The sequence below is a fragment of the Echinops telfairi genome, unplaced genomic scaffold, assembly GCF_000313985.2.
Source record: "Echinops telfairi isolate 266 unplaced genomic scaffold, ASM31398v2 ScPeMD7_7475;HRSCAF=8513, whole genome shotgun sequence".
Taxonomy (NCBI): Eukaryota; Metazoa; Chordata; class Mammalia; order Afrosoricida; family Tenrecidae; genus Echinops; species Echinops telfairi.
Window position 1 is genome coordinate 28,367,706 of NW_022111379.1, and position 13,230 is coordinate 28,380,935.

Consider the following 13,230-nt stretch of genomic DNA (forward strand, 5'->3'; position numbering starts at 1 on the left):
GTTCTTGATGGTTTAGACACAGCTGGTGTTTGCACACTCGACAGTAGCTGTTTTGTTGTTAGGTACCATCCAGTCAGTTCCAACTCATAGCGACTTTATGTACAGCAAAATGAAACACTGCTGGGCCTACAGCATCTTCACAATTATTCTTCTGCTTGAGGTCGCTGTTGAAACCTCCATCTTGTCGAGGACTTTCCTCTTGTTCCTCCACTTGACCAAGCATGGTGTCTTTCTCCAGGGACTTGTCTCTCCTGAGAATAAGTCCAAGTGTGTGAGACGAAGTCTTGCCGTCTTTGCCTTCATAGAGACCTACATTTTCCTAGGGGTGTTTTACCAAAACATCACAAACTGGATGGCGTATAAGACAAATATTGTCAAGCAGTGATGGAGTCTTGGGAGTCTGCCTCAGGGTGTCCACTGTCTTGATTCCTGTGAGGGCTCTTCTATGTTTCTCTCCTCGCTTCGGGTGACAGCTGGCTGCTTCATGGTTGTGGGTTCCACTCCCCATGGCTGTCATCTCCATGTCTCTTCTCCTCATATTCATTCTTTTCAATGTGGTATTTATTTACTAACTTACTTATAAACATACAAGTTTTATTGGGTTACAATTCAAATATAATACAATTCAATAGTTCAGTCATGTCAAGCAGTGTTATACAATCATAAATAAAATCTGTTTTAGAACCTTTTATTTTCTCTTGTGCTTCTTATTAGCTCCACATTTACCCCAACCTCCCCTACCATACCCCAAAGAACCATTAATCTAGTTCCTCTCTCTATAAATGCACCCATTCTGGACGTCATGTACTGAAAAACATACAAAAATACAAAACAATGAGTTGGAAAAGCTAACAACAATAACACCATAAAGAAAAACCCCAGTTGGGATGAAAACAGAAAATAATAAAAAGTAGAACAACTTCAAAAATGTGCCAAATGGGAGAGCAAATGATAAGGTGTTAGATTCTAACCTAGTTATCACTGTCACCATCCACTTTCCAGTGCCTTCCATGCGTTTATTTCCTGGAGGGTAAATAATACTTTCCTGAGGAGTTTTATTTCATCTACCAGACTTTGGTATGTCAGGTCACACAACGGCACCAGTTTTCTTGTCATCGATCAAAATTGTCCTCTGAATAAACCTTAATAAAAGTTTTATATGAGGATTAAAAGATTTACAGCACTTACAACCTCTGTGCTCACAGTTGTGTGACACAAAATATATTTCACAAATTTTACACATTTATTAATTTCTGTCACCATGAACATAAGTCCTGTATTTTTCACTTTACAAACTGTTCGGTTATACTTACAGTAAAGTTGGTGCTCATCAATAAGCTGTTACTTCTTGATGCCAGGAAGATGAAGACAGAGAGAGAGGAAGCCCTGAGAATCTTCGGGAGAATGCCACACCCACTGGGAGGCATCATCAGGCTGTGACTTGATTGGCAGGCTTAACTCCACCCCTCCCTCTTAATACCCTCCAGTTGACATGAGATTATGTAACTACCATAAAACCTTGTCAGGTCTTTACCCACTGTTAATTCTTTCTGTAGCCCTCTGTTTTCATTTCTGGTGTTTGCTGGAAATCCTTGCTGTTACTTTGCTTGGTAGACAGGTCAGCACATGGAACCCAAATTCCCCCTGTTTCTTTATCTGTTCTGTGCTTTTTCATAACTCAGGAAGTGATTAGACTTGTATACATCCTATATTTTCAGGACTTTATTAAGACTATACAATGCATTCTAAGGCACTACCTGTATTTTTTAATTTGCTTAATGTTTTAAATATACCCTCAACAATTCAGCTTCCAAGACAAATGAACTCAGTTTTTCTGTGTTTAAACCAGACTTTGGAAATCTTTTAGAAGTATATTAGGTTCTTGTGTGTTGGATATTTTTAGTAGTTTTATTGACATATAATTCACACACCATACATTACTCATTCAAGCATATTAAGAAGATTTGTGCAATCATCACCCATAAATTTCAGAATATTTTCTTCTTTCTCATACTCATTGTTGTTAGCTCCTCATTTCCGTCAACCTACCTGACATGCCCCTCAATAATTATTAATCCAGTTACTCTCTATGTAGATTTGCCTATTTTGAATTTCATATACAGAACATCATACAAAACACAAACATGAAGCTAGAAAATAAACAAACCCAATAATAATTACAAGACACAAAAAAAAAACCAGAGGAAAAAATCAGTCAAAAAGAAAGAAAATATTAAAATCTGAAACAACTTTAAAATGGGTCAAAAGGGAGACCAAATGATACGGTGTTACATTTTAACTTAAGTACATTTGCTATAATCCACTTTACAGTGCTCTCTGTGTGATAGCAAGGATATTCACACACCTGTTGTTGGAGGTGATTTGCTGGAGGGTTAATCTAGGTGATTACCCTGCAAATGAATGTGTCGTTCATAGCCTTCTAGAAACAGGTGTTCATAATTGACGTTCCTTTACCATTTCTTCCTTTGGATTTATATTTTATTATTTATAATTCTTGGATCACCCAAGCATGGGCGCTTTTTCCATGTGGATTTTAGTTGGTGCCTCACTTAGATGACTGCTTGTTTTAAGACAAGCCTTTAAGACCGAGATGCTATACTTTCTGGTAGCCAAGGACCATCTGATTTCTTCACCACACTTTGCTATAGCATCCAGTGATCTCTAATGAGGGCGGGTATTTAGTAGTGCTATTATACACAATATTCCTCTAGTTCTTACATGCTTTCCCCCCCACCCCCACTATCATGACCTCATTCCTACCTTACAAATCCCGCTAGACCAGAGTACATGCATTGGTACAGATAAGAGCTCTTGACACGTGGAATACAGGAGAGATAAACCCCCCAGGAACAGAAGTGGGAGAAGTGATACCATGAGGGTTGGGGGAGGGGAGGGAGAAGTGCGAAGGAAGAACTGATCACAAGGTTGGATATAATACACACACACACATACTAAAGAAGATGAATAATAGAAATGTGGGTGAAGGGAGACAGCAGATATTGAAAGCTATGAAATAAAATTACAACATATAATTGATCAAGAGAGGAGCTGATGCCAAGGGTTCAAGTAGAAAAACAATGTTTTGAAAATGATGATGGCAACAAGTGTGCTTGATACAATTGAATTATGGATTGTTATAAGATCCGTAAGAACCCCCAATAAGATGAAAGAAGTCTACAATACAAAAAACCAGAACAAATTGTTTAGATTAGGGCTAGAATTAAGTGTGAGCTTAAAGTCCATTCATATATATATATGGTTTATATATGTCCCTAGCTCACTTTAGAGACCATTAGCATTTTATGATAACATAAATCATCCCCTTGGGACATAAGGTAATTCTATTGATCGTGTCATTATTTTTAATGGCTAAAATGCTGATTTAGCTGTTCTTTAAAGTCAAGGAGCTCACAGCAAGAATTTTATTGTCATATTAGGTTGATAGAAGACCCGCTCATAGCCAATACTCTCCCTGGATATTCAAGAGTGAACGGTCCGTCTAAAAGAATAATCTGGACAATGGAGATTGGTTCTCAGCTGCTGTTCCCCCCCAAAAAAAATCTGACCATGGGATTGCTTGCTTTAAAAATGAACAAACAAGATGACTTGAGATGGTTTTGTTAGGAATAATTAATGCAAGTTTGTTTTCTTTACCTGTTAAAAAGCTTTTCACAAATGCCAACCAATTCTGTCAAACCTGAGACCAAGGACAACATCACCATATTTACCAGGATCTTGGATGGGCTCTTGGACGGCTACGACAACCGACTGCGGCCTGGCCTTGGGGGTGAGTGTGCTCTTCTCGAGAAGGCGGTGCTGCCCAAAGAGGGAACTTTCATGTCAAGTTGTTTGTTGGGATGCAAGGAATTGAGTATGTTTAGGTTCCTAAAAATAGTTTCCCTGTGAGAATTTGGAGTTGATAACTGTTTTACCCAAAGGAGGGATTGTGCATCCTTTATTACTGTTTCCCAAATGCAAGAAGCTATAAGCAGGGTCTTTCTAACATATCCCTGCACATTCTCATTTTCGCAGAGAATCTTAACTTCCACTTTGTTTCATTTATTTACTTATTTAATGTCTAATAATGATGAACATTTATTAAGCACTAAGAGTGCATAGCACTTGTTGCTATGTTAAAAACATAATTATTGTTATAGTATCCCTACCATTAATTTTACAATCTAAAATGAAATAGCTCAAATGGCTATTTTGGCAAATGGTTGAGGCAAGATAACATATTTTTCTGGTGCATTGCTAGTAGGGCTTTGTGTGTGATCCAAAGAATGTATAAGGAAATTGCCCCAATTGTATTAGATAGACTTGCTAAAAGAATGAGCATTTAGAAATTAGGTTTTAAAAATTTAATTATTTCAAATGTCGTATAGGTCTTCAGATAAAAAAATGCTTACTGAGTTTTCCAGCAGCCAAAGTGAGCCCCACAAAAGAGTATCATGAATAAATCAAGTTTGTTTCTATCCCATAAATAACTTCAGCTTCATCATTCTTTTCCATGTGTAAGGACTCCTTATCCTGGAAAAAGTATTATATCTCAAAAAACTATCCTAAGTAGTTTGGGACTCAACAAGTCAAACTTCCATGAAATATTAATTCATATTTTGACAAAGGACTAAATAGAAACAGTGGTTGGATCCCTGGCTACAGATGCCTGACTATGTGATATTTTTAAGTAAAACAATTGAGCACAATCCATATATTACCAAAGAGATTAAGATACAAGTATAGGCAAAGGTTTGCTTTCCTGCATTGTATTTTTTGTGTAGGGCAGAATTTAGCATCAAGAACCTATTCTATCCTATTTTGCCTATATCCATCATATAAAACTTAATAAATACTTTCAATGTTTTCTCTGCTGATCATGTATTAGCTGAAATAATTTGAGTCTTACTGTTAAATTCAAATACTACTTTAAACTACTGAGCATGTACAATCTTAAAATTCACAATCATTTATGTTATCTTTGAATTCTAAAACATACGTTGGTTCATTTAAACAGAAAACTCCAACCCATTCTTTGGCCTTAAGAGAGCTAATAGACCCTGTGTTAAGAAATGGTATATAGTCAAGTTCATATTCTCTTATCTGAATGAGTTCTTTTCAGAAATTGTTAAATGAAGTTGCAGTTTTACACCATAGTATAGTATATGCTTAACTCTTCACTAGGGTCATAATCATAGTATTTACTTCGGTTGTCTGAATGTTGATGAAATAAAATGCTAGTGGTATGCACTTCAGTACACACTTTTTGCAACTTGATTTTGTAGCTGAGTCTTGAATTCAGTTTTCAGGAAAATAATGCCCTTGACTATAGAAAACTTGACTGTAGTATATTGGAATTTACTCTGTTCAATAAGTAAGGACCCTGGGTTACATATAATTAACCAAGAAGAAATTTAACTCTTATCTTGTATTTGTATTTTTAATGATGTGATTCAATTATAGTATGAATTACCCTTTACATGTTTTTGACAGGAAAAGTTAAGTAGGCTTCTTGACATCACCTTCCATCATCATTTTCATTATGTTCTCAAATCTACTCTCCAGCAGTATGATCTGTTGCATGCCTTATAGTAACTCTCAACACTACCAAGATGCTGGGAGAGGAATAGCCTCCATTAATTCAACACTTTCATCCAGCTGCATGAGTTGTGTGTCCTCCATGAGCTGGATACGGAGGATCCTAGAGGAACAAATGGGCTAATATGGGGTGACAGGGATGGAAAGAAATGATCATTGTATAAACACATACATCTATTCAGACATGTATCATATAAATACAATGGCAACACTCCCAGGCTATTGTGTGCAATACTGTGGAGCCATTTGGGGTAGTTTGTTGGGCACTTGTGCTAATTATTCTGAATATGGAACTTAAATAGGGTTGTAAGGTTTTCTGTGGCCCTGGGAATACACACACTTTCACCTGATAGTTTTAACAAATTTTTACTTTTTAATTTTTCCTACAATTTTAATTAACACAAAATAAAATAAAATATGTAAGATGAAGTAGATTTTCCATCCTTGACCACTTTTGTCTTTTATGCCCAAGGTCAACACTTTCTTGTACATCTTTACCTGCATTTTCTTTGGAGTCTTGCTTCACTCGCCCTCCTTAATTATCTATGCCTTCAAAAATACTCATTTGTGGGCAGACAGAGGCACACACTGTGAGACTTCTAATACTGTTCTCAGTTTATAGGACAAGGAACTTAACACTGATGTTTATGAAAATTTCTCAGTCACATACCAGGGCCCAATCCATATTTATTTCTAGCCAACTCCTGGAAGATGCAGAAGTATAATGATGGTCAGACAACGTCTTTATGGTGTGGGGATTTTATTTCATGTTATGGTGTAGAGCCATTGGTTTAGTTTGGCATTTATCAGATTGTACAGGCTTACCAAGGTATTATAGATGCCCTTTGGATGCAAGTATATGAGAATGAGAAAATAAATGCCCGCTCTGTTCACTGTGTGCTGTGTGATCAGCCAGGACGCTGTATCTGTGTTTCAGAGCGAATTACTCAGGTGAGGACTGACATCTACGTTACCAGCTTCGGCCCCGTGTCGGACACGGAAATGGTAGGTATCGGGCTGGTCCCATGCCATAACTGTACATTTGACAGTGAAGGGCTCCCCACCAAGGAACTCTTACGCTCACCGTAACCAGTGCCTCCCTTTGCATTAGGAATATACCATAGATGTGTTTTTCCGACAAAGCTGGAAAGATGAGAGACTTCAATTCAAAGGGCCAATGCAGCGCCTCCCTCTTAACAACCTTCTTGCAAGCAAAATCTGGACCCCAGATACTTTCTTTCACAATGGGAAGAAATCCATTGCGCACAACATGACCACGCCCAACAAGCTGCTGCGGCTGGAGGATGATGGCACACTGCTCTACACCATGCGGTAATTAGAAGGGGAGGGGATCTATGTCCTGGCAAGATCCAGTGACCTGAGCCCATGGACACTCAGGGTTATTGACACAGGCAGTAAATACGCATCTGTCTTACCTAGGCTAGATTGGATTTGGGGATTCCTTAGTGGGGATGGGTACAAAAGGTAGCATATTTGTGGATGGTAGTATAGTTTTAGCTTTTGACCTGCTTTTGCTATTGTGGGTTTTTCTCTGGACTATAATTGGGGATCTGTAGCTTTTAATTATAGTTGTTTAGTTCAAGATCAAGAACATCTTTGGAGTTGAATCCTTGTTAATACAATATATGGACATTTTATTTTAGAATTTTTTTAGGAAAATTTTCCTAAAAGTTGCATTCTGAAATGTTTTGAAAATTTACAAGCCTACTTATCATATGCTTTAATAATATTTCATTGCTGAGGTTAACTTTTGATATTTTTCCTTTAAATGATCATCAATCATCTTTTATTCTGAATTAATTGTTGCCTCTTAGTGAATCATTGCATTGACTGGTGAAAATATATCTTCCATAGTTTTTTGAAGTTTCTATGACCCTACAAAGAGGTCATAAAATATTAAAGTCAGAACAAACAAAAAATACAGTAATGGCAAGTATATATACATACTTAATGTATATATGTTAAGCTGATGCTATTGGAATTTGCCCCATTATTTTAAAATTCTTTACAAAATAGTTATTCTGAAAGTAAATAAACTATGTTGAAAAGAAGGAATGTTAGCGGAAAATAATATTGAGACTGTCATCTTTGGAAGCCATGTTTTCTAACTTGTCTGAGGAACACTTGGTAAATGTTGCAAACATGTGACAAAGGAGTGGATTCTATTTATAACAGCCTGGTGTACAATTTGGATGAGTGATCCTGTGGCATCTTGGCATTGGGCTTCTGCATTGATAATGCGCTCTGCCTGTGGCTGGAGACACGAGCAGGGAGTATCCTTGGGCAGTGCCCTTCTAATGTGGAAACCTAGACTGAAATGTCAAGAAGAGTGGAAGGGTTGAAAGGAAGCCCTTGTTACTTGCCATTTACTGAATTCTGACTCATGGTGACCCTATCGGTGCAGAGAAGAACTACATGGTATCGTTTTCAAGACTGACATTTTTCCAGAAGTTCAGATGGCCTGTCTTCCACAGTGCCTCTTGATGGGTTCTACTTCCACATTTTGGCTAGTAGTTGAGCACTAAAGCATTTGTACCACCAAATGGTAGACAGAGATGTGAATAAAATGTTCAGTTTGCGAGCAAAGATCAGAGTAGAGACAGGGCTCTTGGACCCTGTTGCATCAGAGAACTGCACAGGGTTAGTAGTAGTAATCAAATGCTGTTATTATAAGGAAACCTGGGGGCCTATCTTGTGACTACATTTTGTTCATGGATTAAAATTATCTCCTGTTTCCATCACATTATTTTCCTTGAATAGCACCTGGTCCCTAGTCCTATGAAACTTAGTTCCAAAGTCTTAATATATATCCTAAAACATAAAGCTCCACTTTTCGAGGTAATGGTATGCTCTCTGTCACCTGATACTTTAATGTTTAAATGAGATTGTGAGTGTGGCCCATTGTTCTAGAATGAGGAGAGACAGGTCAGAAGTCTCTGCAGCTCTCTGTACCAGGTACCTCAACAACAGCCCTGCTGGCTTGGTGACACGCTCCCCAGTAATGAAAACAAAGCAATTGGAGGGATGAGGGAACTGTCAGATCACACAGCTAGGAAGAAGAGCAACAGCAATTTGAGCTTGGAGTGAGCATGTTTCGTCCATCCACACATTTCCAAATGTAAGGGAGATAGTACTACTAGACATTAAAAGCAGCCATTGGCTTACAAACAAGTTAGGTTCCTATAAGTTGAATTTGTATATAAGTTGGATCAATCCTTATGTTTGTCTTCTTGTTGTTAGGTGCCCTTGAACTATACAACAGAATGAAACACTGCCTGATCCTGTGTGATTCTCACAACTGTTATCCTTAAGTTCATTGTCGCAGTCGCAGTATCTGTTTATCTCATTGAGGGTCTTCCTCTTTCTCGCTGGCCCTCTGTTGACCAAACACAGTTCCTTATTGCAGGGACTGGCCTTTCTTGGCAACATGTCCGATTATGGGAGCAAATTCTTGTCATGCTCACTTCTAAGGAGCATTATGGCCATATTTCTTCTGAAACATCTGTTTGCTCTTCTGGCAGTCCATGATACTGCCAATCTATATATTTTTGCTAACACTGCAATTCAAATGCATCCATTCCTCTTCTGTCCTCCCTATTCAATGTCTAACTTTCACATCCATATGAAGCCATAGAAAATACCATGGCTTGGGTCCGGCGTCCCATAGTCCTCAAAGTAACATCTTTGCTTTTCAATGCTTAAGAGGTCTTGTACTTTACCCAAATTAATGCCTCCTTTGATCTCTTGACTGATGGTGCTATGGGAATTGATTGTGAATCTAAGCAAGAGAACATCATTGACAACTTGAACCCCTTCTCCATCTCCATTTATCACAATGTTACCTACGATCTGGTTGTGAGGATCTTCTTTACATTGTATTGTAATCAATACTGAAGGCGTTAATCCTGGATGTCCATCAGCAAGATTCCTTGGCTGAATTATATCCCTTGTTACACGTTGTTTTCTGAATCCAGTCTGAGTCTCTGGCAGCTCCCTGTCAGTATAGGTACAACGATTGTTGGATGATCTTTTTAAGCACAATTTTACATGTGTATGATATCAACAATATTTTTCTATAGTTTGAGCATTCAGATGGCTCACCTCTCTTTGAAATGGGTACAAATGGGGATCTCTTCCAATCAGTTGGCCAAGTAGCTGTCTTCCAAATGTCCTGGCATAGACCATTGAGGGCTGCCAGTGTTTCATCAGCTTTTGAAACATTTCCATTGTATTTCTTCAATTCCTGGAGCCTCAATGACAGTGAATTATTTCTATCTTTTGATGCTTCCTGCATCATTCATTTTTACAACTCGAGGCTTGCTTGAACTTTTTCAAGAGTTCTATTGGTTTAAGATATGCTGAGCGTGTTCCTCCTTCTTGGTTTATAACTCTATCTTTGTACATTCCATTGTAATTTTTTACTTTGTCTTCTTGAGCTGCCCTTTGAAGTTTTCTAATAGCTTTTTGAGTTCATAATTTCTTTTTTTCCCCTTACCTACTCTATAATTAAGAACAAGTGTCTTCTGACATCCACTTTGCTCCTTTCTATCTTTCCTGTCATGTTAATGACCTTTGCTTGCTTCATGAATGATATTCTTCATGTCCTCCCATAGCTCCTCAGACTTTCTCTCATTAATATTCAATGCATCAAATTTGTTCTTGAGATCTTCTCGAAATTCAGGTGGGATAGACTCAATTTTGCTCTGTGAACCTGTTTTCATTTTCTTCAGCTTTAACCTGAAATTGCGTAGGACCAATTGCTACTCTGTTCCACAGTCAGCCCTTAACCTGATTTTAGCTGCTGATCCTGAGCTACTTCATCATCTCTTCCCAAACATTCAGTCATTTTGATTTCTGTGGATTCCATCTGGAAACGTCCATGTGTTTAGTCCCCATTCATGCTTTTGAAAAAAAGGTATTTGCTGTGAACGCCATTGCTGTTGCAAAATCCTATTATCTGCTCTCTAGCTTTGTTTCTATCACCAAGACCATATTTTCTAACTACTATTTATCCTTTTTGTTTTTACCTTTTGCATTCCAATCACTAATAACTGTCTTGATTGCATGCTTGATCAATTTTAGACTGAAGATGTTGATAAAATTCTTCAATTTCTTCATCACTAGCTTTCCTGGTTGGTACATGAATTTGACTAAAGATTGTACTGGTTGAAATCCTATTAGAAACAGCATCGTAGGTTAAGATAGGTCTTCAGATATCCATTCCTCTCAATTGTTTTATTCCCCAGATAGTAAACCAAATAACTTTCTGATTCTAAATGGCCAATAACAGTTTAGTTCAGCTAACACGGGCCTGGGATATCGATCTTTATGCATTCCATTTCATTTTTGAGGACTTCCTGTTTTACTGGATTCATCCTTCGTACACTCCAATGTCTGATTACTACATTTCTGCAGTTCTTTCGTTGTTACCTTGGCTCGTGCCCCATCAGCAAATGACGATCTGGGGGCGTCACTCCCACAGGGCTTACTTCATTTGAGTCTCTGTGGTTGGCTTTACTCTGAGAATGCAGCTCATCGTCAATCCCATTTTGCATGCCTTCCAACCCAAGGGGCCTGTCCTCAGGCCCTGTCTCTGACAAGGTTCTCCTTTCCGTCAGTCTCTGCCAGTATTTCCATGCTGCGCATGCGGTTGTCACCAGCTACTTCCTCTGCAATGGATAGCCGAGTCTTTCTTCTTAGTCTATTCTTAATTTAGAAATCCTGCTGAAACCTTTTCACTCTGGATGCTACTGCTGGAATTTGAAATACCAGTGATCTAATTGCCAGCATCACATGCAGACCACCATAGGATGACAAATGGATAACAAATTGAATTGCATGTGTTAATTAGAACTCCATTTAAAAAATGAATGAATGATTGAATGGTACTGAAGGAAGAAGTCCAAGCTGCCTGAAGGCATTAGTAAACAGCAAGGCTCCAGAAATGGACAGAAAAGCAATGGACACATTTCAGCAAGCTTCTGGATCACCGGTAGAAAACACCAGTCTGTGCCAAGAACTCTGGAAGACCTCTCCTAGGTCAGTCCTATTAGGACTTACATAGCTTTGCCCATTCTAACATAAGTTGACTCAAAGACAACGTAGTAATTATTAAACAATATCATACACAAGAAATGTTCTGTTAAAGATAACTCAAAAATGCTTAAGCAGCTGTACACTGATAGTGAGTTATGAGAGATTCAAGTTTAATTCAGTAGATATTATGGAACAAGGGATGCCATTGCTGATTTCAAAAAAATCTTTACTGAAAGCAGAGAGTATCCGAAGAAATGCCTTTTTGTGTTTTACTGACAATAAAAATACATTTGACTTGATCATAACAAACTATGGATGCGATTATGAAGAATGGGAATTTCTCATAGGGAAGCTATATATAGCAAAAGATAGAGTTGTTTGAACAGCTGAAGGTAATGCTGAGTGGTATCAAAATAAAAGTTGCTCATCAGGGTTGTATCCTTTTGCCACATTTATTCAATTTGTATGCTGAGCAGATAATCTAAGAAACGACTACGTGGAGAAGAATTCGGCGATAGAATTAGAGGAAAACTCGTTAACAAACTGGTATACAGATGACATAACCTTGCTTGTGAAAGCCACGAAGATTAGAAGCATTTGCTGATGAAAATCAAACACTACAAACCTCCATATGATTACCACTCAGTAGAAAGTAAACAAAAATCCCCACACTGGACCAATAAACAACATCATGATAAATGAAGGAAAGGATGGCAATGTGGAACATTTCATTTCATTTATTTTTAAAACTTTTGTTGTGAATTCGGTGAGATTTTACAGAGCAGACCATGTTTTACATTCAATAATTCATACACATTTTGTTTCAACTCATCCCTTGCAGTCTCTTCTGTGTACTGTCACTTATCCTTTTCCTTGTGTTTCCTCTTTTCATTCCTTCTTTTGTCTTAATCCTCTGAACTTTGACCTTAGGTAAATTCTGCCCTTTTTAATTTTAATTGTTTGATTATTCTAACATAGGGGTCACTACCTGAAGGGAGATTACAGTTCCACCAGTCTTTATCTGCATGGGATGATTTTGAGTTTTGTTCCACATTATTTCCCCAAAACTTTACAGGACCTTCTAATGTGATTCAGAGCAGTTTGTACTTGGAGCTGAGCACCATGTCGTTCTGGTTTCAGGCTGTGGAAACTGATGTTTTTGCTGTGTATTTGTACTTTGAAATAATTGTTTTCATGTGTCTTTTGATTTCCATTGCTCTTTTCCTCTGAGCAGGTAGAGACCGATAGTTGCTATTCACCAAAGTAGAATGTACAACATTTTCTTTGTGAACTATGTTATGCCAACTGCCCTTTGTGTCCCCCAAGATCATGGTCCTTAGGCCCCAATTCCAGCTCCTTACTCCTTTGAGATGTTTGGTCATGGCTAAAAAGTTTTCACAACTTTTTTCTGGTGGCACACGTTAGGCTGCTAACTGCAAGGTCAGTTCTAACCTATAGCTGCTCTAAGGGCAAAAAAAATGAGACTTTTTGTTCCCATAAAGACTTTCAGCCTTGGGAACCATAGGGGCAGTTCTGCTTTGTCTTTTTTTTTTTTTT

At 38.0% G+C, this 13,230-nt stretch overlaps 1 protein-coding gene across 1 annotated transcript in view; it reads left to right on the plus strand.

Annotated features, from left to right (window-relative positions):
- GABRA5 (gamma-aminobutyric acid type A receptor subunit alpha5) overlaps nucleotides 1-13,230 on the plus strand; it is a 160,788-nt gene that overhangs the window by 31,180 nt on the left and 116,378 nt on the right. Inside the window, exons 3-5 of the mRNA XM_004699735.2 lie at nucleotides 3,687-3,808; nucleotides 6,554-6,621; nucleotides 6,728-6,948. Coding sequence (XP_004699792.1) covers nucleotides 3,687-3,808; nucleotides 6,554-6,621; nucleotides 6,728-6,948 — 411 coding nt within the window. The remainder of the gene's footprint in view (nucleotides 1-3,686; nucleotides 3,809-6,553; nucleotides 6,622-6,727; nucleotides 6,949-13,230) is intronic.